A 26,603-nucleotide genomic window follows, 5' to 3' on the forward strand; every position below is an offset into this window, starting at 1 on the left:
CATAGGATTCTGTTCATTTTGCATGCTCACGCACCCTAAAAAAGAAGTGAAAACGGGAACCGTCAGTTTACTTCTCTGAACAACATAAGCTATTTTCACTGTTTACAACAACATGATTTTCATGCTAAAAATGCTTAATCGCTATTTATTTTTACATATAGGCCTATAAGGATGGAAACGGCATTTAGGCCTATCGGTGATATTTTACGGAGATCGACAAATCTTTGTCTTTAGCGATAGTTAGTCAATACTACAATGTTGCGAAAAAAATGCAAAGGACACGTTTCTGGTTATTGTAATAAATAAAAAAAACTGTATTATGCGAAAGGATTTTCATGTGCCTCTTCCACAGGAAAGCTTCAAATAGTGAGCTATAGTGAACCAAAAAGACATTTCAAGAGGATTTTGCCATTCCAAAGGCCTACAGTAAAGGCTAGATTGTTCAGTAAATATCAGAGAAATATGAGCACCTTTTAAGAATTCGCAAAAAGAGATGCACAACAACACTTTAAATACTATATAAATATCCATCAATAGCTATAGCAGTAAAACTTTCATAGCTTTCAAATCTCTTGATTCGTTAAAACTCCAATAAAAATAATTCATTAGGTTAGAGAAGCGATCATAAAACAATCCAGTCTAGTATTAATTAAGTCATGCTAAACCACGTGAGACGTTAGGTAACCTAGCGTTTCACCACAACGCTTTATCTAAAGTTGAACTGTCTTCAAGTAAGTTTTTAAAGCTTAGTAATTCATCGGTGCTTAAAAAAAAAAGGGGGAAAAAAGCAAGGTATTAATGGTCGATAACTTTCAAATTAACTACAAGACTAGTTATCGTACACTGGCGCTTACCTCTATAGTTGATTTTTAAAAAAGAACGGGTTAAATTCGCGCCTCGCGTTTCAAATGCGTGGTCTCTCTTTCCCTTCCTCTTCCTGTTCCTCATATGAAGACAAGTTCCTCATATGGCCAGTTGTTCGTGGTCGGTCTAAACCTGTCATTCGTTTATTTTTCGCACAGTCCATTTTCCGGGAAGCTTTATCAAGATGCTATTAAGTACGTGGTTGTTTTCTTTGACTATCTTTGCTTAATACGTGTAATTCTGCTCCTTGCCAAGTTTAGTAAGTTTTATTCTATATTAATATGGCCTATATGAATATATTAATCATCAATGACTCAGTGTTACCAATGTTAAGGATAACAAACAAATGAAATACACAAGGTTAATACACTTAATTATCAATAATTACATTTTCAATTGGTTTATATATTAATTGGTGTGCAAATATTTAAAGAGGAAAGTAATTCTTAGTCCTTTGGAGACAAAAGATGAATTCAGTTATGCAGTTTTCCTTGTGTAACGGCCCGAGTGCCGCAGGGCAGGGAGCAGAAGTACACGTGACAGACGTTTATTAAACAATAAAGACAATCGGCACTCACATACAACAATTAACAGATATCACTTCTCTAAACACTGCTTTGATTCTTTGAGTTATAGTTGGTGGAAGTGCCTACATCGCTATGCTTTCTGTGAATATCTTAACCAAAAAAGAAGTGTGTGTGTGTCATATATATATATATACACACACACACACACTTTTTTTTTTTTTTGAAAGGATGACTCACCTCGGCATCTTGCCTCTGCATCCTTGCTTGTGACAGACACACTGGCCGCCAAGGATGCCACAAGTCTCGAAGAATAGGTAAAAGATGAGTAGAGGGAAATGCCACAGCCGCCCCACCGCAGCCTGCAGGGTGGAGCCCTTCATGCACGTGGGCACACTGTGCCCTAGCGTAGATTGGTCGGAATCGGCAGGGTCCTAGCTGCCCTCCCTGGACTACTACAGAGACAGTTATGGCTATGGTGAGGAGCATGATGACCTCTACAGACGCAGTTTGAATGTGGAGTCTGACTGCTCACGGGACCCTCACATGGAGGTTGGGGAGGCCCTCATTGAGGGTCCTGGTCTCAGGTCAGATACGGGGTCAGTGGACTCCAACATGGACTTGCAGAGCATGCATCTTCCGAGCCTGCTCTGGGAAGGCGACGGTGTCATCGTCAGCGCCCAAGCCTGTGACGGGCAGCTCACCTGGCGCTCGCTGCTTCAGAGCCTGTGTGCCATCCTGTACGTCCCCTGGGAAGGTGGGTGCATCACCAGTGCCGGAGCTCAAGGCAGGCGCTTTGTCTAGCATGCCCCCAGCACATCAACCAAGGAGGTGCCGTCACCAACTAAGTCCGTGGCAGGCGCCTCCTCCTAGACACACCAGACTTCACCTCAACCGGCACTAGGAGGGCTGGACGGTTTCCCTTCCTGGCATGTCATGTATCTCTACCCCTCCTATAGGACCCATAATTCATGTCCTCATCACCGTCACGGTCCCTATTCTGGTCACTGTCATGCTGCCAGTCCCTTTTATCTCTTTTTATGTCCTTGCTCCTTGCTGTTAGTGTGCCCGTTCCTGTTCCCATTTTGTGTTGGTTCCTGTTGTCTTCCTAACTACCCTGCCCACACTAGCCTGCTTCAACCTGCTGAACCCTCAGTCCCCAAAACCTGGTGCTGGCACGGGGGACCATGGTCCAGCAGTCACGTTTTTGAGGGGGGGTACTGAATAGGTGTGCATACGGACTGCACTGTTGGCTGTATTTAAATTGTTAGAAGTACACGTTTTGTTTGATTTGTAGAGATTTGTGGATTGGGAGCTATCCACTATTTGCCTTGTGAACACTTGCTCTGTTTCTTAAGGTAAAATGTTACCAACTATATTGGTCTTGTCAGAGTATTTTATTGTGCTCTGGCAGCTGTGCTAAGGCAATGGCTTTTTGGTTGAATGGTCAGAGCTCAACATTTACCTTCTGACAGACCTGGGTTCGAGTCCTGGGTAGGGTGGCTGCCTGCAGCCTTTGTTACACATGGTGTCAGAAGTTGGATGGCAGTGAATCCACTGGATGGTTGATGAACCCACTCCTGCAGTGAGTGGACGGTGAAGCCCAGTGCGAGGACCACTTGCTAGTTGTGCTATAAACTTCCCTCGCTTTTTCTTGGCTGGTCACTCCTGTTCATAATTACCCCATTCACTCTCCTTCTTTGTAATGACAATCATCCAATGTCAATCAGCCTTTTTATTGTAGCATGCACATTTTAAAGCGTGCTTCATTTGTGATGGCGCAAAGCATCATGCAAATGATGAAAATTATTGTTGTAAGGAGCGCTTTTGTGAAATAAACGAAAAAGCCTAATATGAAAGGATAGGCATTTTTCTGTTATCATGCAATATCATATCACACAGCCCTTGCATCACAATTTCTCCAAGAATTCAAAACGCTTCTCCAATTCACTATTGTTAATGCACATGTAATTTCGCTTTTGAGGATGTAACGTTAGTCTTGATACATTGCAAGAGCGCATCAAGTGTTAACTCAACAGTCTGCATAGTGCTGAGATTCATGGTTAAGTTGCTCTACACTCTGTAGCACCCGTCTAGTTGTGTGGCTGTGACATTTCCTCCGAGGGTTCAGGAAAACCAGCGGTGGATGTCAGTCACAACAAAATTGTCGCAGTTATACTGGACTTTTGATTTCTGGGTCATCGTAAGGAGCATGGATGGAAAAGTGTGGTACATTACTGAGTAGGATAAAAGGTGTCATTAAATACCCAGCCTCAGTTTATTTTAAAACAGAACAGGGTTCAGCGTGACATCATTTTGTGCAATATTTTGATCCAGCTTGTGAACAGCTTCATCTTACCTGATTTACTTTAAACTCAGTCTGATTTAAACCCAAATTTTCTTTCATGACGGGAGAATCATTTGTGATGAACTTACTGAAACATACTGTGATGGCAATCTGGAAATAAAACTCAAAATCAAGACTTTCTTTTGTATTTTATTGTAAGGTCTTTGCAAAGAGGATTCAACTGTCACACACACTGATTCAAAGCCAAGAATGAAAAGGGAGTCTTAGACCTTTATATACAATGAGAAATGCATCAAATGAACTCCGAGTATAAGGTTGACAGATATGACTTCCCTTGTACATGGCAAGATGCATGTGACTTCTAACAAAATACAAGACGAAAATAAATATAAGCTTAATATAAAACAACAGTTGCTGAAGTTTTTTCTTTTATGAACACAGAACACAGAGATAAGAGAAAGCTAAGGGGCAATAATCTCCACACGGCTGTGGTCTTTCAAATCGTCGTCCAGTTTGCCTGGAAAAGGGGGAACCCAATTGGATGTGGGGTATAAATCAGGAGTGGCGTCTAGAGGTGGTTTTTGCTGGCTCACCACCACAACCTGGTATGACACAGGCTTGTCAACTCTGCGCAATATCCATCTACGAATGCAGAGAATTACGCAACAGCTGCAAATGGTCAGTGCAATACAGAATGGAACTACAGCAAGGATAATATTATTTCCCCAATTATTAACCCCTGCATTGTTGTGTAGTTCTTTGGATAGTTCATGTAAATTATTTATGGCACTCGTTAATGACCCATCTTCAGCAGAGTTGTTGGGAAGGACTGTAACCAGTGCAATCAAAACAAGCACGCACTCGGTCCCTCTCAGGCCGCAAAGGGCCGGGTGTCCTCCGACCATGCTGATTTGTTGCTGTCCCTCGCAGCTGTAGAACAGAGGAAGCAATCCACCTACACCCCAGTCACCTTCCCTTATTCGTCTTCTTGTTCCTCCCGATGTTTTGCTGTCATCGATTGGCTCGGCTCGGGGCGGGGTCCAGTAGCCAGCATCAGGAGGGTGTCTCCAACCTGAATAACATTCAGAGCAGAAGACAGGTTTGTCCAACAACAAAGCATTGCATCAGCATACTGGGAGCTATCTGGGAGGGGTCTAGGGTCAATCTCCATGTTTGGTGGGCACCCAAACAGGATCTCAGCCCATAGTTTCAGCCCATCTTTGGGCTTCCTCAAAACCCCTGCATTTCAGAATAATTCTGTTTCTTCACACTGAGAGCTCAGTTAATTTTATGGAAAGGGACATTTTCCACCTCCATGAGCACACCTGTAAGCAAGAGCACATTCTCTGTCTCAAGAATCCCAAGAGCTGCCTCTTGCATTTCAAAAGCAGATAAAGGTTCAGCATTGCACATGCCTAAGACCACACAGCCTTAAGTCCTCCCACTACCCAGGTACTGCCATTACGGGTGCTGAAAATGAGAGGCTTTATGAAGTAGATTTTCTCTCTCCACCTCCTCCTCATTCACAATCTCTGTCGCACTGCCAGTTTTATTACCACAGCACCTTCTTGGGATTGTTTTAGGGAGGAAAGTTGTAACAACATGCATCCTTAACTGGCCACCACGGATGGCAGGACTGTGAATGACACCAAGGTAAATCAGCTATGCTCAACTCACTGAGTTATCTGGAGCTCCTAACTGTATGGACAGCTCTCACTTTCTCTCCTGAGGACACCATGTGCTGGTGTGTGTGTGTGTGTGTGTGTATTTATTAGGCACTGGAGCCTTTCTGTCTTCAGGAACCCAACGCAAAGCCTCTATTCATCAGCTGCTCACCCGAGGTAATCTGCTTCCTCTTCTTGCCTCCTTTATCGCCCCATGGCCTACCTCTCCAAAATGTTTGATTCGGGAGTTCAAGGCATGCCAGCCTGCTTATGCACTTTGGCTGCCTCAGCCCTGGTGGTCACGGACGCAGAGAAATTGCCACCGTCTCATCCCATGGTTCTTCACATCAAGTTATTAGTATTCTCATTAACATTCAAACACAGTACATAACGGCGTGGCGATGTTCGGGCTATGAGGACTTGGTGCCGACTGATATCGATCTGCGTTTCTTACAAACTCAGGGTACAAGACAGGACTGCTCTCACTGGGCTGATGGATGTAGGCCTGATAAAGACGGTCTATGACCCGGAGAGGTGACCGTTTTGTATACCAGAAACATGTAAAACTCCTCCTAGATAGCTGCTTAACCTGTGCTAGAAGCAACCAGGGTAAAACACAAGCCAAACATGACGCCTTGCCGGCTCCTGAATATCCCTTTTCGTGTCTACAGATAGCCTTTATGCACATGCCACCTTGTGGTCGGCTGAAGTTCCTGCTAGTGATTGTCGACAGGTTTTCCAAGTGGACTGAGGCGTTTCCTTGTTCTAAGGAAGACGCCCGCACTGTGGTTAAAATCCTAGCCAAGGAGATAATACCGAGGTACGGTGTGCCTCGGCTAAGAGATTCAAATCAGGGACCGTTTCATTTCTAAGGCAACTCAGAAACTATGCAACTACCTAACTACTGACTGCAAGTTTCACATCCCTCATCATCCTCAGTCATCTGGCATTGAGAGAATGAATCGTACCTTGAAGGAAAACATGTTGCTTCGAAATCCCTAGTTACTATAACATTACTGACATTTCGCACATGAAGGCCGCTATTGCTGAGCCTCCTTTCTTTCTTTCTCCGTCTCCAAGCACAGAAGTGGCTCGTGGCTGGTACGGGAACAGCTAGTGCTCGTTCATGCAGAGCACATCTAATCTTTACCAACCTTGTTTCTTTCCTTTCTACGTAGACCCTTAGAACATGCCTCGCTTCCCCCTGTAGATTAGATAGTGGATATAGGACATATATACTCGGTACTTTCCTGTGGTTGGAATCTGAAGTACTGGTCACTTTGAACCAGTTTCCAACAGTTATCTTCTTAGCTACTGGCATATGCCACTTGAGAGCGTTATATATTGGCACCTTAAGCGTCATTTCCTTTCATACTAGCCCATTACATGCAGTTACTACACGATCTGCAAACCCAACTTTATATAGGGAAAAGAACGACATTTAGGCCTATCGGTAAAATTGTATGGTAAAATTTTCTCTTTTTTACGTTTGACTTTAGCAAAAGTATCTTGTCAATAATAGAATGTTGCGGGAAAATGCAAAGGGCACGTTTCTGGTTATTGCAGTAAATTGTATTATGTGAAAAGATTTTCGTCATGTGCGACGAATCTACAAAACTGAGGTAGCGGTAGCGATACTGTGAAGATGACTTTGTTTCTTTGTTTAATTACAGAGAATAATGTAGCACATAGGCTATATTTTACAGGAAATATCATAGAAAGATAGGTTTCGCATCTTTCAGAATTCGCAGAAATATAGCAAATAAATAAAAAATTATAATACGATAGTCCATAAAATACTATATAAATATAATTAAACATGGTCTATGCCGTATTAAAAAGTGTGTCTTGTAGGATTTGGATAAATGATTCGTTTGTCTTGGTCAAGTGCCGTTCCAATCAATAGCTAACTATAGCAGTAAAACTTTCATAGCATTAAAGCTCTTGAAGCGATTAAACTCTATAAATGAAAGTTCATTTTAAATCCGAGAAGCGATCATTTATCTAACACTAGATTGTTTTAAGTCATGCTCAAACCACGTGAGTTGGGTAGCTAACGTTAGCCAAGTTATATGTCTAGTTTCACCACTGCGATTAAGCTTTCTCTAAAGGTAAACTTAAAGTTAGTTTTTAAAACATAACCTTTTAATATGGCCAAAAGGGATAGGTATTGGTCGATAACTTAAAAAAAATTATATATATATAAACTAGTTATCGTACACTGGAGCCTACGTCTGTAGTTGTTGGTTTAACAAAGGACATCCTTACCTATTTCATCCTTCACCGCGATGCACTTAGCAAAGGGATGAAAGCTTAAGACAGCGCCCACGTGTTGTGTTACGGTGACGCAACACGTTTGCGAAACTACGTAGGGGAACGTTTATCGTACATTTAGTGCAGACATTGAAAACCTAAAAGAAACGTGTTCTGTAGCTCAATTAAACATATCTAGGTTTAATACCCCAAAAGAAAATGCGTTAAAACACATGTAGAAGAGAAGTCTTTTTTTAAACATTCAAACCTTCCCTGTTAAAATCTATTTCTCTTCAGTTAAATCCACTATAGATCACTTTCTTGGCTACTATATGATTTCCTTGCATTTACTGTGGGACGTTAGAGAAAATATATAGTAATATTGTGCAAATGGCTAATCAGTTCACTATAGTATATTTTAAAATTCCATAAAAAACAAATCAAATTACCAATTCACACTGCTATATTCGTGGAAAACACTTTCCAACATATTCACAATATGACATTGAAATGTTTTTACTGTAAGAAGTTGGAGTAATGGGATAGCGAAATCCGGTAAAATGTCTGTTCAATTCACTGTGTATTACTCATTTTGAATCTATAAAAATAAACAAATCAAATTGTTATCGAAGCACTCCACTATATTCTTGGAATATACTATCTTATGTACCTATGATATGACTTTCAGAGTAATAGGATGGCAAAATCCTATTAAATGTCTATTCAGCTCACTATATATCACTTTTTGAAGCTTATAAAACAATCAGATCAAATTGTTATCTGGTTATCTGAGGTATTCATCAAACACACCATCACTTGGGGCCATTATCCTGGTGTACTCCTGGATCTTTGTTGTTTCATCCCAGATAGTGTCTCTGATGCTCACTAGTCCTCGCCCTCCCGTCTCAGAGTGCTGGATGAAAGATTCCATGCATTGCGAGGAGTTTCCTTGTCTTGATGTCAGTGGCTTCTATCTCCTCCTTAGGCCAGTTTATTATGCCAGCAGGGTATCTGATGACTGGTAGAGCACAGGAGTTGATAGCTTGGATCTTGTTTCTCCCATTCAACTGACTTCTCAAGACTTGCCTCACTCTTTGTAGGTATTTGGCTGTAGCTGTTTTCTTTGTGGTCTCTTCATGATTCCCATTTGCCTGTGGGATCCCAGAGTACTTGTAGCTGCCCTCAAGATCTGTTATGTTACCTTCTGGTAGTATGATCTCCTCTGTATCTTCCCTCTCCTTGTAACAATCCAACACTTATCCAGTCCATTTGCCTTTCCGGTATTTTTAACTTCCAGCTTTGGTAAATCTGTTCTTATGCTATTACCCTGCCACTGATAGTTCACTTACAATGGCGAACGTGAGAACATCTTGTTTATTCCCCTGGCTTCTAATTCTCATGTTTCTCTTCAGGTGGGCAGCCAGAGCTGTTCATCTTTGCTTGGCAGTCTCCAAAGCCTCAGGTAAAGAAAGCCTGCTGTACTTCTCTAGTACTTTCATCACCTTCATCTCGCCTTACCGCATTTTGGATATCTGGCTGATTTCTGTCCTTGTTGCCCCTATCTTGGCCTCCAACCTCATACTCCATGGAGGACACTGCTCCTTGATGATGTCAGAGTTTGTGCACACACTGGGTCAGAAACCACATGAGCAAGCTATTTGAGATTACTTGTTGAGATGATACTGTGTTAGAAAGACAAATATATTTTTGCCTTGCAATTAAATCGTGTACACAAGCTTTAATGACTACCTACATTAGTCTTGAAGCTCCAGTGTAAAACGGCAGCAAACATAATACACTAAAGCCTGAGCTATATCGTTACATCGGGATCAGGGAAAGTGCATTTTACTGTATCCTTGACGCATACTGAAATAATGAACGAGATAAAGAAGGCGATGACCTTGTGTCCAGTTAGTTTCGTCTGAACACATTTGTTGCGATGACTAGCACCAAATTCGTAGTCGTAAAAATAATAGCGATCAGACCTACCGAAAGGGAAAGTTACGTTATTCCCTTTTTGCGCTTCTTCAACGGCAGGTGGCGGAATGCACGTGAGATAATGGACCTGTTTTTAACAGCATCGAAGAAGAAGAAAGAAATGCGGAGTCGGCAAACACTTAGCTAGCTGACTTTGATTGTTTGTTTTTTTATTGGTAATATCTTACGAGAGTTTAAGGTGACTAACCATTTTAGCAAAACGAAAAGCTATCTAGAGGACACAATACTCTATGTTTTCTGTTTAATGATTTGCTAGTCCCGTAAACGCCGCCAGTTTAGCTAACCTAGCTAGCTAGTTAGCCTAGTAAGGTTGGGGTTGCTAACTGCGGGCCAAGCCGAGCTTGGGTTGAGTGATCAGTTGAACGCAAGCTTATTTTTAGATGTAGCTAAGATCTGCAGTCTGATATAAACCCTACATACCAACAGCCAAACACTCACCGACAGTCATCACAATGATTTAACGTTAACTAACGGTAGTTGTCTTAGAGTTTTTGGTTTAGCTAAATAGCTAGTTATACGACTAACCAAGATGTACCAACACTTTCTTCGCGAATCAACATCGCTGATCAGCTAACTTGCCTGTAACTACCTTTTAGGTGACACTGGTTATGGCGTTGAAATCGGGCGAAGAACGCCTCAAAGAAATGGAGGCGGAGATGGCACTGTGAGTAACAATGATGAGTAATTTTCAGCTCTCATTTATAGGTTGATGTAAGCCATTTAGTATGAGTATGTCGCAAAACCAATTTGCAGGTGTTGCCTGGTGGTTGTGTGCGCACCTATTCACTTTTTGACAATGTGTGTGGATGCTGTAGTCAAAGTGATCCATGACCTAGATCATATTCTTCTGGAGGTTTGAGCAGGAGGTCTTGGGAGGACCTGTGGCTGTTTCTCCAGGGGGCCCTCCAGTGGTGGAGGCTCTTCCTGTGGCTCTGGCTGTGCCAGCTGTACCTATGATCCGGCCAATCATTGGCACAAACACCTATCAACAGGTACGCAGGCATACACAGTTAATCTTATTTTTATGTTGCTACAACACACAGCACTCTCAGACCATTGGTAAACATGTTATGTCTCACGTAGGGTCAGTATTCTTTATTGTGAGAAACTTCCTTATTGCCTCACTATATAAATATGTCTTTGCAGAAATGGTATGCAAAATTATGGAACCATTTTCATGTATTTGTATATGCCGGGGGCTATGGTGATTTTGGGTGATAGTTACTCCTAAAGGCTGATATCAGATTAACTTTGATAAGGATTTGGCCTGGTTGTTTCACAAATGGCAGCTTGTACATGCCCAGCTGAAGAACTAAATGTAGTTATTAGAAGACTGACTTATTTTTGCAAGTATTTATTGAGTCAAGAGTTTCTGTAAAAACTCTGACATCTCGGTCAATGTATGCCATTGTCAGTTGTTGCTTATTGTATGGAGCTGCACTCAGCTTGTACAATACTGTACTGTACAATACAGATGTTAAAGTCCCGTAATGTTTTTTCCTCAAAAAAAAAAAAAAAATCCAGATTCTGTTTAATAGTGTTTTGGTGCAATTACTGAACAAGAAACACAAGATTATTTGCCATTTACAACTGATTGAATGTACCATATATATTAAATGTACTGCTTGTGGCCCACTATGCTAAATAACACATTTTGAATCCTTTTTTTTCAAGGTCCAGCAGAGCTTGGAGGCGAGAGCTGCTACATTAGTTCCCCCACCGCCAGCATTTGTTGGACCAGGTAGGGGGCGTGTCAGAATTGTTGAATTACTGCTAGTACTGTTGAGGTGTCTGCTAGATGTGATGTAATGCTTGAAAAATGCTTTTTGCTTGTGTCTTAGCCGTACCTGCGGTGAGGCCTCCACCAATGATACGACCTGCATTTGTTCCACACATCCTGCAAAGACCAGGTAACTAGAGCAGCATTCTGTAAAAATTAAACTTGGATGTAGGCCAGGAGTTCTGCAAGCATGCTACATACCAAAGCAAAGCACTGTTTTATGTTCCTTTTACGTCCAGAATAATGTTGTCAATTATGTCGTCCAGATGAGACCTGAAAGAATTGAGCTGATAGAATGGAGCCTCGCCAAGGTTGATGATGTTATTCAAAATCTGTTTTACTGTTCAGTTTAAGTGAATTTAAATGACAGAAAAAAACTGTGAACGCTATAGAAAAATATAGGTATCAAACAGTTTTGGGCATGGGTGGAAAATGCCCAATCTCTGGATTTCTTTCAGGTGGTCAAAGAATGCCAGTGATGCGTGGTCCTCCTCCACAAGGCATGATGGCGCCGCCTATGCCCCGGCCCCCTCCACCACCACCCATGATGATGGCCCCGCCAATGTCAGGCCCCCCGCAGCACCCCATGGGGCCGATTGGACCGATTGGACCACCTTTGGGTCCCATGAACTCAGTTTCACCAGTAGGTGTCAATTAATGTGTTTTGTCACTAATAAAATAAGTAAATAAAACTCAAAGTAATCTCATTGGATGTAGCAGCTAGCCAGCATGCAACCATACAGTAGTGCATCAACTCAAAATGACTTAAAACTGCAGGTAAAATTTGAAGTATGTGTAGATGACTTAATTTTTTACTTTAGCAGGTAGACGCAATGAGCCCGGTGGTGTCTGTGCCAAATCGGCCAGTGACCCAGGGCTCTCCGAAGGTTACACCCAGCATTATACAAGCCGCCCCCACTGTTTATACAGCACCGCCTGCCCCCAAAAGACCGGACATTAGAGCACAGAGACAGGCGCGCATGGTAAAGAATTTTACTGTGTTCACCAGACCGTGCTCTACAAGGTGTGTTCTATCCATGGATTCTGTGGGATGGGTTCTGTCTATATCTCTGTAGATTATTGAGGTGTCCTATCTAAGATGGACATATAGTTTACATCTTGTCTATAACATATAAGATGTTATAGACAAGATGTAAACTATAGACAACTGGCTTTTCGCAGACAAATTCAATGAACCGTTCCTCTGGAATTGTCCGATTCCTATAGGAAGAGCTAGCGGCATCTGTAGCCGAGCAGCAGGCAGCAGCAATGGCTGCCGGCCTCCTGGAGACCAAGAAAGATGGCCCCTCAGACGACACTATCATCGGGCCCAGCATGCCTGACCCAGAGCCCGTTCACACAGAGGTACCCAGCTTGTGTCCCGCATCAGTGCAACGCAATCGCTGCATCTGTGGTGCGAAAATCGTCTTACTCCTAGTGCAGTAGCAACTCTTGACCTAGTTTACATGAATTTGTGTGCCAAGTTAGATGACAATTGAACATTTTATGTTATCTGTTTCTTAGGGGTGTTACAGTTTGAAATGTTTACAGTAGGATAACCTAGTCTAAACCTAGTCATTTAATTAACAATTTAAAAACACAGAACCCACCAGTGGAAATTAACAGAAAAGTTTATTGTGAAAACTTTCCTAAAATATTTTTGTATATCCTTATATATATACTGAACAGCTACAATATTAAAGCCAACTACCTAATATTGTTTAAGTCTTCCTCATGCCACCAAAACAGGTCTGATATGTAGAGGCGTGGGCTCTGCAAGACCTCTGAAGATGTCCTGTGGTTTCTGGCACCAAAACAATCCTTAATACGCTGTAAATTGGACTCCTGAAGATGCTCAGTTGAATTGAGATCTGAGGAACTGAGGCCAGATCAACAATTTGAGCCTTTTGTCACGTTCCTCAACCATTTCCTAAACAGTTTTTGCAGGTGGCAGGGCATGCTATTCTACTGAAAGTGGCAACTGCCATTAGGAAATGCCATTGCCATGAAAGCATGTACTTGGTCTGCAGCAATGTAGCTAAGATGCATGTGTCAAAGTAACATCCACATGACTGCCAAGTCCCAAGGCCTCCCATCAGAACATTGCCCAGAGCATGACCCTGCCTCCAGCTAGCCTAGATTCATCAGACCAGGGCACCTTCTTCCATTGCTTTATGATCTGTTTTTGTTGCTTATGTGCCTGTTGTATGCACTTTGTAAGGTGGACAACACACAACAAGCCATGATGCGCTGGGGGTTCTGACATCATCGCCAGTGTTGACATTTTAAGTAATTTGTGCTACAGTAGCTTTTATGTTGCATTAGACCAGACTCGCTAGTCTTTGCTCCCAATGCATCACTGATAGTTCACTGGTTGTCCTTCACTGGACAACTTTTGGTATGTAGTAACCACTGCCCACTGAGAACACCCCACAAGACCTGCTATTTTGGAAATGCTCTGACCCAGTCATCTAGCCATTATAATCTGGCCCTCATAGTCGCTCAGATTCTTATGCTTACCCATTTTTCAAAATACCCCCAGACATGACACCCCCTGATTGTCAGTTTTGCAGATTTAAAATCACTTGCCATTGGCCTGCTTCTGAAAAATATCACAAGTATGGCTTAATTGTTAACACATGCTTATTATTTAAAGCCAAAACAGCTACTGACTGGCCATACACTTAATGTCTGTTGATTTATGCCAGGTGTGAATATGTTTAGCTAATGGCCCCAGGATATGTTTTGTAATTTGGTATTGTTTATATTGTTGAAACACACAACAGTTGGTTTGTGTGTATTTAAAAGAACATGATTATATATTATATATATTAAAATATTTTCATTTTTAATTTTAATTGAGATCATTAAAAGATTAATTAAAGCTTAATTTTCAATTGCTTTTCTGAGATATGTGTGGAAAAAGGACACTGCTATGGTATGATTTAGGGGGAATCCACAGGCAGGAGGACACAAAATGCAACCTACATTTTTGCAAAGTCGCTGGACCCAAAAGGGCTGAGCACCACTGGTATAAGGAACAGAAAATTGAATGAGTACAAGGTAATAGATGAAAAAGCATTTTAATCTAGATTTTCAAAACATTGACTGTGAGGTTAGCTGTTCATACACCATGACTAACTATGAAAGCATCTTGCTTGATTTGTGTTTTTCTTTGTTTTCTGTTAACTCAAAGTGTTTAGATGTGATTACAATGTCAGGCTATTACCAAGGTTACCATTCCTCTGGTTTTTTTTAATCATTTTAAACTTAATGAAGTCAAAAAGCACAAGGGTCATTTTCTTAATAAAAAATGTTATAAAATGTGGTTGGCCACTGTATGGTATCTGACGGCCCTGTTTTGTGTGCTATTCTTGTGTGCTCGTGTAGCCAGCAGATGCCAGCACAGAGGATAAGAAGAAAGGGAAGCAGGAGAAGGTAAAGAAGTGCATCCGGACTGCAGCGGGCAGCTCGTGGGAAGACGCTAGCCTCCTGGAGTGGGAATCAGGTACCCAGATCTGATGTTCACTGAGGTTTACATCTGTACTGTATCCCACTGGCTATCCCACTGGAGTGTTGTGGGGTTTTTTTTAGTTTTTTTTTTTTTTAATTATTTCCAAAGAAAGTTGTTAAAACTGAATCCAGTTTCACTTTCAGGTGTGATGAGTTTTGCATTGATGGCTAGATCTTATTTTATTGTTAAACCAAGGCCAGTTTATTAGTGTTTAAATCAGTTTCTTTTTCAAAACATGTCAAGAAAATAATTTTTACAATCCGAGCTAGTATGGAAAATGAGGAGGACAGTTTTTAATAGTCAGTATGATTTTATAAAGGTGTATACAGACATTCAAAATTCTTACACTGTGTGCCCAACGTGTTTTCTCAGTACAGGTAAACAACTGGTCTTGGTTTCACAGCACCTTTCACATGGGAAACCAGGCTTGCTGAGTGAGGAATAAAATATAGTTTCTCCAAGGCACAGTGCTACATTTGACATGCAACAGCAAACAGTGCAGCAATGCAAATATGATGCACAAAGAAAACGGCACAAACGGGCAGTAAATACGACAAATGCATGCTATTAACTGTACACAACGCTATTAATAAACTACAGATCTTTCTACAATTGATTAAACAGTCCCTAAGGACATGACTGGTCTAGAGGATTTAGCCAGATTGCTTTAACATTGCATTCGTGTATGTGCATGCAAAGCTGTAAGCACACAGCTCTGCTCAAAAGTTCTAGTCCCCCCAAAACGAGAGCAGGAGACTGAAAGAGAAGGCCTGAATAATGTTAACTGGTACCAGGACCATTTGCGGTTGTTTTTCTGAGGTACTCTCTAGTTCCAGTTAAGCAGCACAATGGTTGAAAACAAGTTTGCACTTATGCCAATTGGTATAAGGTGTTTGTGGAAACCGTTCAGTCCTGCAAACAGGAAAACAATTAAAATTGGCCTGAAACATTTGCAGTTATCTGATTTCCTGGAAAAACCTGAGAGACTTGAAATTTTGAAACATACTCTCATTACTCAGAAAACTGAAGGGCCTACTTCCCCATTTCCCATCAGCGTAGCTTCCCCAGGTAATGCTGCCGGCAGGGCACCAACACTAGCATCTTTGTATTTTTCTCCATCTCTCCTTGTTCAGATGACTTCAGGATATTCTGCGGAGACCTGGGAAACGAGGTGAACGATGACATCCTGGCACGGGCATTCAGCCGCTACCCGTCCCTCCTGAAGGCCAAGGTGGTACGGGACAAACGCACAGGCAAGACCAAGGGTTACGGCTTCGTCAGCTTCAAGGACCCCAACGACTACGTGCGCGCCATGAGGGAGATGAACGGTGAGCACAGGCCCATCTGTCTGGCACACTGCAAAGTGGGCCTGCAGTTCCCACGCCAAGAGGGATTCTCAACCCGGATGGAGCCCCAGTGGGTTTTAGTCTAAGACAGGACTTTTTCCACATTTGTGAAACAGGGTCTTTAGGAGGAACAGTGCTAAAGATATTACCGTCGGGCTTGCACAATGGTATATGAATCATATGTAACTGATAACCATTGACTGTTCTTTGCCGGACCTGTTCATAATTGGCGTAAGAATATCTGTCATTTAATATCTAAATGGCAACATGTGTCTGCGCATTTTCAGGAAAGTACGTAGGCAGCAGACCCATCAAATTACGAAAGAGCACATGGAAAGACAGGAACCTGGAAGTTGTACGCAAGAAGCAGAAGGAGAAGAAAAAGCTGGGGCTCAGATAAAAACTGAGAGACGGAGCTGAAGCCGTGTGACATGAGTGAGTGTGTACCCCATCCCCTGCTACCCACCGACACAGCCGCAGGTGTGGAGTCTTGGGCCTGGCAGGAACCAAGGGCTTTTTAGTTGTGGTTTTTTTTTGGGGGGGGGGGGGGGGGGGTTGTTGTGGTTTTTAGTTTTTTTGTTTTGTTTTTAGTTTTCTTCCTTAAAGCTCCTCAAGCAAAGTAATAAACAATGTCAAGGTCTGCGGCTGCCTGTGTGACTCGTCACATCACAGTCTGGCCTGGCCCATTAAAATGCACTGACACCTCGTTCCTTTTTCACTGTAAGTTAATTTTTTAATTTTTTATTTTTTTTTTATTTTTTTGCTGACAGAAATTCAGATACAGGAGACACTTCCACATATATGTAGTGTCCTTCCCACACACACATTGTTGTTGATCACTTCATTATATCGCGTTCTTTTTTTGCTTTGATGTTACAGGGAACAGGTGAACAGTAATGTGTCAATAAACTCAAGACTTTTTTCTACATGCTGTCCTGTTGACTTTGTTTACCTGTAAATGCTTTCAGGACCTCTTGTTTAAATCATTATTAAAAGAAGCTCTGCACTCAGAATCCCTAATTTACTATGGTGATAAATAACCTTAGACAAATTTGTTGGTTTAATATGACAGGATGTGATTTTGTGGCTGTGGAATAAGGAAATGCATCCCTCCCTTCCCAACTGGGATTGGTTGGGATGACTCAGAAAACTAAAATATAGGACTTGTGGCACTAAAAAAAATTATAATTCTAAAAACAGAATAAATAATAGTGAATGCAGGGCGGATCCCGCTGAGAAAATGTTGAATAAATGTCTTCGGGTTCGGGACTCAGAATACTTGGACGGATTATATTTGAATAAAACAATTCCCAACCCATCCACTTGGTGGAATGGTGTTGTATTTATTCGGCATGAGTATTTTTCATATAAAAATGTCTTGCACAGAAAAGTGATACATCTTAAAGTTAAGACATGGACAAGATTACTATTTCTACATCAAAACGAAAATATCCTGTTTGTAAGTGCTGGCTACTGCAATGTTTCGATCTGTGTCAGAAATGCCATAAACAGAAGATCTGCTTTCATGAAACCTCATTTCCTAATTTTGGAGACACTCTTTCTGTCCGCTTTGGTATCATAAAGTAACAAACCTTCCAAACATTGTCACTGGACAAATTCGATTAGTCCAAACTACATCTCTACGATGCGAAGAAGTGGGACCGGTAGGCTTTATCCCGTCTATTATAGATAAATGTATTTCTGTTGTATTTTAAAAGTTTTAACTTTAGTCTTTCCTGTGTGCAACATTCTCAATGTTACCTTGAATTTTAAGATCCTTTTACATTTTTTTGCCTCTTTGTTCCATTTATTCCCTTTACCTGTCCATTGTCATTTGACTCATATTTGCCGGTTTAATGTCGGTCAGTTAATATGATTGTCTAACTGTGTATTCAACTTTCATATAGATCTACTGGATCTCGGTTCGTCTGGTGCTTTTTCTCCCGCCACATTGCACATTCGCGCGGTTTGTACATTAGCATCAACTGTCAGTGTTAAAATGCGAAACTCGAACGATGTAGTTTTAGGAAATGGAGAAAAAAAACCGGCGATTTTAACTCGATTGTCTGGTCATGTAAAATGTCCTGAGGTGTTCCGGTTGGCGTATGTACACGCCTGTCAGCGGGTGTTACCGCTGCCTAGTACCCGTCTGCGCTCCTCCGCCCCGCGCCGAGCGGCGCGCCACGATCCCTTTTGTCCGACTGGGCACCTCAATGGACTATCACATTCTGGAAAAGGTGGGGGGGCATTGGAAATGTTTGTGAAAATGATACCATTGTGCTAAAATGTGTAAATTCTTCCAACTGTAGTAGTTTATGTAATAGCTAAATTGCGAAATGCTTCGTGTCGAAATTTATCATTCGTGCTGCCACTGTTCTTTCACAAACGTGTGAGTGCAGGGGTCCCCGCGTGATTTTATTTGGGACCGGCCAGAGAACCCTAGATTTCCCTTCATTGGCTCGTACGTTTAGATGCAAGTGATGTGAATGTTCATCGAGCAGCACACATGGGCAGAGGGCGAATTTAACCATGGCATCACAGTTAGGAAATAGTGAGCTTTTACACTGAGTTGTGCGAGTACCTCATGTAATTTCTGCACTGAGGCAGAGTCTCACACCATTGACGCTTCGTATCTATGTGGGATTGTTTAAGGAAGTGGCTACTAACGCTGGACATCATCATGGTATCTTTCAAACATTGAGCCAGCGCCTGATCCAGCCTCCTCCCACCGCTTTTCTCGGGCGCTTTTCTTTCAGCTGCTCGTGTGACGAGCTCGCACAAGTTGTTACAAATGTCGGAAACGTAAAAATGTAATTAAAAGGGCAATTGATGTGGCCAGCCAAAGAAGGAGCTTTGGGAGTGCATCAAGGACCATTATCTAAAATCAAACACGGTGAATCAAATCTGAAAACGGAGGTCCTCAAACCCCAGCCCATTAATCTGGATCTCGGAATGGTGGTAAGTTAGCTGTGTTTGCCATCTTCGTCTCTATCACAAGGATTACAACGGGGAATTTAGCTCTGCAATTAATAGTCGCAAAATCGAGACCTACTCGTGAGTTGGGCAAGCACTCAACTTGATTTAGACACAAGTTAGCCCGCTAATCTATCTTGCTATATGGGTTAGCATCTGTCAGATGCTTTCTTTTTGTCTCGTGTGGATTTTTTCACCCTTTTACGCTTTGGTGTACTGTATTACCGATGGTGTTGCTATTAGAGGGACCTGGCAGACTCCGGCTGTCACTCGACTGTTGACAAAATGCTGGCTATTGTCTTTAGCTATTTGACGAGAAATGCCTTCCCGAGGCACTGATCTCTGGCTTGTGCCCCTCCCTTCACACACATGCACGAATGGCGATACGATTCAGAATTATATAGGGAGTAGTTTCTGTGCATTGTTCGCTTACTGGCTGCTCCGGCCGAGGGAGGGTCGTTTAAGTTGTTTTTTTGCAGGAGGATTGGATGCTTGTCTGTATGTGTGTTTTATAGTTCCACGTCCTTTACCCACCATAAGGCCCATTGTTTATGATGCTCTCATAACAAGAGCAACCCTGTGTGTCCCATGGAAACAAAGGCAGTGACCAATTCATAATTCTCTATGGGTTTTAGGGTTGGCATGTTTAGTATACCCGAAGGCTTCATTCTGTGATAATGAGCAGCTGTTCCACTCTCCCTTAGTTTTCATAATAAACTCCTTTCTTGGTTTAGTTCACACTCCACAAACGCACAACGTGGTTTTAGGGATCTTAGCATTACACCACCTGACAGCATAACGTATAATTTCTTGTGATCATTACAATTTACAGGTAGGCAAATGTTCTGGGAAGGTATCCAGGAGAAATGGCTGTTTGCTCTGGGAGTGGTTCTCACAAGTCCAGCCGAGCAGCTGGTTCCACTGGATGTGAAGCAGCCTAAATAACAAACCTGCTCGGTGCACTCGAGAGCGTGCTGCATCGTGGGAAAGCGTAGTCCACCTGCCAGTGCTCACTGAATAATTCCAGCCTGCAAGCTGTCCAACTGACCCCCAGCAACTCACACCATGACAAATTCAGGAAGAGTTCACAGTGCCTGCAATAAAACAGACTTTTAGAATTTTTAAATTTAGGCCTGCGAGGGAATTATGTAGCAGAACAAGGGCTTCTCAGTGGATATTATTGAGCGAGTGTTTTTAAATTCCCATAATCACACCTGTCCTGATGCTGTCATCAAGAGTTGGGGGCTTCGCAGTAGCACATGTCATTGTGGTAGAACAAGTGTCCCTTTTGAACACTAGTGCACAAAGAAAATGATTTTCACACTGTGGGGAACTGCACCCTGGTCAGTCTCTCATGCCATTGCTGAGTTTTATCTTTTCATGGATTTGCTTTTGTCAGGTTTTTTTTCTAAAGGCGTTACAGCATACATCTGTGCTTCTATGATGGTGATTGTGGCTGCTTAGGGCATGGATCTTCAACTGTGTAGTTTAAGCCTGGTACCTGCTGGCACTGATCATTTCTGCCAGGCTTCCTAAGGAAGAGTTACGCATCGTCATAAAGGCAGCAGTAGGTGATCGAGGTGTTTAATTACCAGCACAGCGTTGTGTTTCTGTGAGGTTGCCAGTATGGGTTTGTATGTTATCTCAGGTCCTTTCTGTTGTTGAGACATGCATATCTATCTAGTACATTGCCTTCACTTTCTTGAAACTGGCAGCCATTCGATTTAAGCATTAGAATCAGGTCTATATTGATCTTGTCTAAGTGTCCTATTAATATTGGTGTGCTTAACATACTATGTTAGACATTGTTTGACATCTGTAAAAAAAAACCAAAAAAAAAACAGCCTTACTGTTTTTGATTCAAAGAATGGCTGTTCATATTAGTCTTTCATTCACTATAAGGATGGCTGGTGTTCCAAAAATATTCCCCAAAATGTTATCACCACTTTGTTTACCCATGTAAAAACCTAATTTATTATCGTGGGTTGTGTTTCTGTGGCTGGTTCTTGATGATTAGTCTAATTGGCGGCAAGTCGCACCTGTGGCCTGGGTGGCAAATTCCGACGGCTTTGTTCAAATCTGATGAGCCCCTACCCACTGGTACATGCACAGCTGAGGTTAGCACATCTGTTCTTTGCCTCGAAGAAAGCCAAAACTGGGTGCAACAAAATCCTGTGGGTATGGCCAGTTTGTGTAGACCAGCACTCACACTCACTTGCATGTGCAACATGTGAAAGCCAGCCCTCGCTGACACACTTGCATGTATATCCTCAGTAGCTGTGCTGTAGGAAACGGATGTTGCGCAAACCTCTTTGTGGTCTGTCAAAGCTCGAGTTCTTGCAATTACCTAAAGAGTTGCTGAATGCTGAGTGTGTGTGTGAAAGAGAGACACTGAGTGTGAGGGCCAGTGTCTGGTGCCCCCTCCCCTGCTTTCATCTATGTCTGTATCTCTCCTTCTTCCTGTTTACTGCCAGAGTCATGTGCTCTAGAGTTATTTTCTCCTGTTTGCCCCCCAGCAGATGACCACAGAAAGGCGAGACCGCTCTGTCCTGTTAAATATGATGGATGTTGCCTGTGTTCAGTGCTTAAAGGAGCTATGTATGGGAACCTTGCCCTAATGGATATTCTAGGCTTATTGTTTGCCAGAGGCTGGGCTGTGTTTACCTAAAGTGCCCCATCACTAAGTTCTTCAGACATTTTTGAATGCGGTCTCTGACGGTTACCACGAGCCGATCACCTCTCCTGCCTCTTCTTAAAAACAGAGAGAGCATCATGCATCTGAAAAAAATGTCTAATTGCCTTAATTCTGGGTATGGTGGTAGTTTCCTCCTTCCCCTGGCACAGTAGGTCCAGCTGTATCATGTGCCTAAGCAGGGGACTCACAAAATTGAGCAGTGATGTCGTCGTCCAGGAGCAGGAGGCTGAAACTGTGGTGAAATGTTCCGCCGCACTGTGTCCTAAAGGTGGAAGCCCCTGCACGATCAGCGAGGAACTGAAGTGTCCTCATCAGACTTCATCTTGTTAGGATGGTAACTGGGCATGGCACATAATACTTCTTTGTCAGTAAAGAGGTTTGGGTTTTTTTTGTTTGTTTTTGTTTGTTTTTTGCACACATGGTGGCTAAGCTTGCTAGATGTTATGAAGTTATCAGATTTTTGAAGTTTAGAATCTGCCAAAATTGATTCTTAGACTCAAGTCTGGCAGATTTAGTCAACGAGCTACCCTTACGCCTCATCGAACCTTGTCTTTCCTCTGCTGCTCACTCACTTGCTTGAATTATTTGTAGGGGTGCAAGCCTTGCTCCATATGAGAGAGCACACACAGCCTTGATTTCCAGGTAGTGGTGTCTTCTGGGCATGGTCCATCAGAGCTCTTGTTCGAGGGATCAGAAATCAGATTTCGTATATCAAATATAATTTGTGTTTTCTATTTTGAGAGTAATTTAACAGGCACAATAGAAAGGGTAATATTATTATTATTATTATTATTATTATATTATTATTATTATTATTATTATTATTATATTATTATTATTATTATTGGTGGTTTTATTATTATTACCCATGGTGATGTAAGGAGCAAGCCTAAAAAGGATTTGGACATGAATAATAGCATGGGCTATGTTTCCACGACAACACTTCCCATATAGCTATAGTTTCCTCTTTGCTGCAATTGCAGATACTATCCTACTAAAAGGCTACCCAAGACTGCTGATAAAGAACAGGAGTCTGTGATCATCATTTAATGTTACGGGTTACACTGACCGATCGTTCACATCAGCTGTGTGGATGTTTTTAGGGTAAGCTTTACTCCCACGTTCGGGGCTGCTCTTCCTGTTGCATCCTGGGTTTTGACGGAACACAAGGCAGTGCCTCAGGCGTCAGCATCTCCTATAGAAACAGCTGCTTTGAATTTGTGCCCGGATCGCTCTGTGCCAGCGCAAGTGTCCCGCGCTGTCGGAGTGCCATCGCCCACGTGATCACCCCCACCCTCCACCATCCCAGGGGCCTTCACAACAACCACGTCATCTGGACACACCCTGTCTAAAGGACCGTCATCCCCCCCCCCCCCCCCGCTTGTCTTGCTCCTCTATCCTTTCTGCTCGGTCACTTTGCAGAGTCTCGAGTTTGCGCTCCTCTTCCAACTCTTCCGCTTAGTGGATGCCTGGCGCTCTCGTTCTTTGGGCTTCTCCGTCTTCCCATACCTCCCCTCCCGTCCCGTCCCCCTTTCCTTCTCCCTCAGTCTCCTGTAGCTCCAGCTGGGATTGAGGGTGTGTTTAGTATGCTGAGTGCGACTCTGCCTTTCCTACCCCTCAATAGAAAGGAGGACAGAGCATTGAGCACTGGGGAACAGGGGTGGGTTTGGGGTTGGGCGGGGTGTGTGGGATTTGCGTGAGCACGATTTCCAAGAGACCCCTCATCCGGAATGCATGTGCCAAATTTGACCCTGCACTCATCACCCCTGGTGGTATAGCCCTTAAGCCTCCTGGCTGACTCCCAGTCCTTGGGCACTGGGTGCCGAGGATTTTATGTTTGTGGTAGGGAGTTGCACCGTAGGCTTTGGCGTGTCGTGTCAACCTTGAGTGGCTCAGGGACGCAAAGTTGTTCGTGGGAGATCCATGAATGAGACTCTTCAGATGAACCGTGGGGGGATGGGTGGGGAAGAGGCTTGGGCAAGTATGTGGGGGGGGGGTTTGGCTTTTCAGAGGCCGGGGCTGAATAGGAAGCCCAAGGTCCGCTTTGTTCCGTGAAAGGTCGTAGGCCAGCGGGAGAGCAAAGGACAAAGCAGAAAACAGACAGGGATGCGTGGAAGTGATGGAGAGAGGAACCTTCTGAGGTATCAGAGCGAGGGTAGAGGGGAAAGTCTGTTTTTCTTAAACTAAATGTGGTCTGGTTGGGGTGTCTCTCAGTTCTGGTGCTGGCGTGTGAGAGCGGAAGACTTGCGTTGCACAGTTTAGTGCTCCGGTGCATCAGGACAGAGCTGGCCCAAAACATGTCATCCAGGATATAACAAACTACCTCTCGAGTTTTTTTTCACAGTACGTGCCCTCCCACAAGTTGGTTAACATGTGGCCCCATTTCCCCTGATGCTGCTACGAAGCACCACATGCGGTGCAATCTTCTGTGGCGTTTGACTCATTTATTCAGGCCTCAGCCATGATGCAGACATGGAGATTTTGGAAAGAGGACCTGAACCATTTTTGACGCAGATCTCACAATGTGCAGGAACCAAAGCTGGAGAGCCTAAATCGGAGACAGCATCCCTGTTGGGAGTGCCCTCTTTTGGAGAGTGGGTGGGTGGAGACCCAGCAGTGCCACCAGTAGCTGTTATTATTTATTATCTCCTTTAGCTTGTTCCAGCAGCCTTTAATGGCCATCCGCAGCATTGAATTGGGGATTGTTCTGTATTCTTAGCGTGAGGTGTTTTTTTGTTTTTTTTTCCCCAACTCCCTCACAGTTAACTTCTGAAGAAGGAACATTTAATATTGGTCCAGGATTACAATTAACGATAGATTTCACCTCTTCTGCTTGAGTAAGTTAATCGCTGTCCTTTTATCTTGTTGTGGGGTCAGGCACAGGACAACTGTTGAGTCCTAAAAAATATAGTGACACTCCAGTTGACCTTAAAGGTTTTAGGGTATTGATTGGGGCCCTCTGAAAGTGATGTTTAGCGACAGTTACATCATTTCCATTATTAAGTTTTACCAAACCTGTGTTGTTGAAGCACGTCATATTGCTTAAACCATGACCTGCCATATAAGGCACATGGATTTACAAACTTTGGGAGACTCTGCTAACTCATTAGGATTCAGAGGGAGGGCGTGTGTGTGCAACAGGAACGTGTATGCATGACCCATTTTCTCCACACTTGCAGGCATTGATGACTGTTCTTTTGCATGCCAAAAAACACAATAGGCTATTTAAATACATATATAGACACGCAGTCGTTTATTCTGTGTGTGGGTGGGTTGTTTGGTTTTTGGTTTTTTTATTCAGTTTAAGACCACTACAACCTTATTTTAAAACCGCTTGTCTATCTTGGTCTGAGAAATGTTTACCGTGAGCCCATGCTTGTTGCTTGCACACTCGTGCATGTGTGCACGCATGCGGCCTCTCGCGGCTGCACTCTGCTCGGTTACTATAGAGATGCTGCCCACATAACGGCAGAGACCCTGACAGCATGCCTCTGCTGCGTTCTCCCCTCCGTCGCAGCAAAATGCCGCCTCGCTGGCCTGGCGCGACACGTCCGGCGCTTAACGATCTGCTTTAATCGGCGCGGCTGACCCTGCGACACTTCTGAGGGTCGTCGGTGCCAAGCTAACGCTTTTAGGCCTTCTTGCATCCCAGGTTTTACAAATTCGGTTTAATCGGTCCCTGTCATGGGAACCCCACGCGTTTAACACTTTAGGTTTGCCCCGCGTCGTCACGCTTGATTTAACGCGATGCAATTATCAAGTAATTATCAGTTCCTTCATCAACATATTCAGGCATGTTAACGCAAGGGTGGCGCATCGATGTGTAGCACCCCCACGCACATCATAAAAAAAAGAAAATAAAACAACAGAAACGAAGGTTTTATTCCTGCTGTTGCTATGAAACTAACCAAGATCCTGATTTAGACCCACTCTAACGCCGGCCCCCTTCGCGAGTGCTTGCTCGTCCTTCCCTCTCCTCACGACTCGATGGGCAGTTGCGTGTCTGATGTGGAAATCATATTTAGACAGCTGAGCTCCCCCGCAGGCCAGAAGCCCTGGCTGCAAGAACACTCCCTCCTTGCCATCGCATTCCCACGGCAGCAGAACCGTCCTCATACCAGAGGAGTCGGGACGTCCCCCACCCCCACGTAACCCAGTCATCATCACAAGTCTAGACTATCAGTTCTGGCTTTGTCTTAGCAGGTTGATATGTTAAGCTATCGCTGCCAAGCTGTTCTGGTACGTTACCACATTCAAGGAGACAAACGGGATGATTTGGTTTGCGTATCTGATCTGTCACACTGGTCACGTTTCCATTTCTGTGTTTTGTTTGGGGTTTTTTTTCCACAAAAATTGCTTTAGCATGTTTGTTGACTTGTGCTACGTTTGGGGCATTTGACCAAGTTTTAATTTCCATGGCCCAGATTGAGAAACATTTTAAGCACAGGGAAGTGGAAATCTAGCCCTTGTCAATCAAGAAATTTGAAGACTTCAACTCATGTGAAGACTGACTGACAACCTCTGGCGAACCTTTCCAAGTACAAAGAAGTGCATGCTTAGTCACTCACAGATATATACTTACATATTTATTATGTTCAAACTTTATTGTACTCATGAATGTCCTGACATTTACAGGGCAAAGAAGACTTTTGTAACTAGTTAAGTTTATATGTACTTCAAGTGC

At 43.0% G+C, this 26,603-nt stretch overlaps 2 protein-coding genes and 2 long non-coding RNA genes across 16 annotated transcripts in view; 3 read left to right on the forward strand and 1 right to left on the reverse strand.

Moving 5' to 3' along the window:
* Positions 1-967: 967 nt before the first annotated feature.
* Positions 968-3,869, forward strand: LOC113591224 (uncharacterized). Its single transcript, XR_003412172.3, has 2 exons — positions 968-1,058; positions 1,619-3,869. It is a non-coding gene; the product is annotated as an uncharacterized LOC113591224 (long non-coding RNA).
* A 3-nt stretch (positions 3,870-3,872) lies between these two features.
* LOC118241282 (uncharacterized) lies at positions 3,873-7,664 on the reverse strand. Its single transcript, XR_004775965.2, has 2 exons — positions 7,629-7,664; positions 3,873-4,768 (listed from the first exon to the last, which is right to left on the reverse strand). It is a non-coding gene; the product is annotated as an uncharacterized LOC118241282 (long non-coding RNA).
* Positions 7,665-9,636: 1,972 nt separating this feature from the next.
* Positions 9,637-17,177, forward strand: rbm42 (RNA binding motif protein 42). 4 transcript variants are annotated; one of them, XM_027031660.3, is made up of 12 exons: positions 9,637-9,789; positions 10,208-10,275; positions 10,465-10,603; positions 11,286-11,352; positions 11,453-11,521; positions 11,850-12,034; positions 12,213-12,374; positions 12,619-12,756; positions 14,341-14,454; positions 14,782-14,899; positions 16,039-16,233; positions 16,539-17,177. In XM_027031660.3, the coding sequence occupies exons 2-12, from the start codon at positions 10,220-10,222 to the stop codon at positions 16,649-16,651; spliced, it is 1,356 nt and encodes a 451-aa protein (XP_026887461.1). In that variant the 5' UTR covers positions 9,637-9,789; positions 10,208-10,219; the 3' UTR covers positions 16,652-17,177. The 4 variants fall into 4 exon arrangements, with proteins under 4 accessions (XP_026887461.1, XP_026887462.1, XP_081570990.1 ...); XM_081714864.1 differs by having other exon boundaries at positions 9,700-9,789; positions 10,427-10,603; XM_081714866.1 differs by having other exon boundaries at positions 9,702-9,789; positions 10,475-10,603.
* Positions 17,178-17,689: 512 nt separating this feature from the next.
* arhgap33 (Rho GTPase activating protein 33) overlaps positions 17,690-26,603 on the forward strand; it is a 37,591-nt gene continuing 28,677 nt past the window's right edge. For 5 of the 10 annotated variants that reach the window (XM_081714846.1, XM_035526082.2, XM_035526084.2 and 2 more), the window contains exon 1: positions 18,515-19,209. Coding sequence is in view for 5 of the 10 variants with exons in the window: in XM_035526080.2 (XP_035381973.2) it covers positions 19,081-19,209 (129 nt within the window). In the remaining 5 variants the exon portion in view is untranslated. Of the gene's footprint in view, positions 17,916-17,952; positions 18,489-18,514; positions 19,210-26,603 lie in introns of those variants that run through there. The other 5 variants (XM_035526083.2, XM_081714830.1, XM_035526081.2 and 2 more) reach the window with 4 other exon arrangements.

This window comes from Electrophorus electricus, chromosome 1 (assembly GCF_041902795.1).
Source record: "Electrophorus electricus isolate QZ-2024a chromosome 1, ASM4190279v1, whole genome shotgun sequence".
Taxonomy (NCBI): Eukaryota; Metazoa; Chordata; class Actinopteri; order Gymnotiformes; family Gymnotidae; genus Electrophorus; species Electrophorus electricus.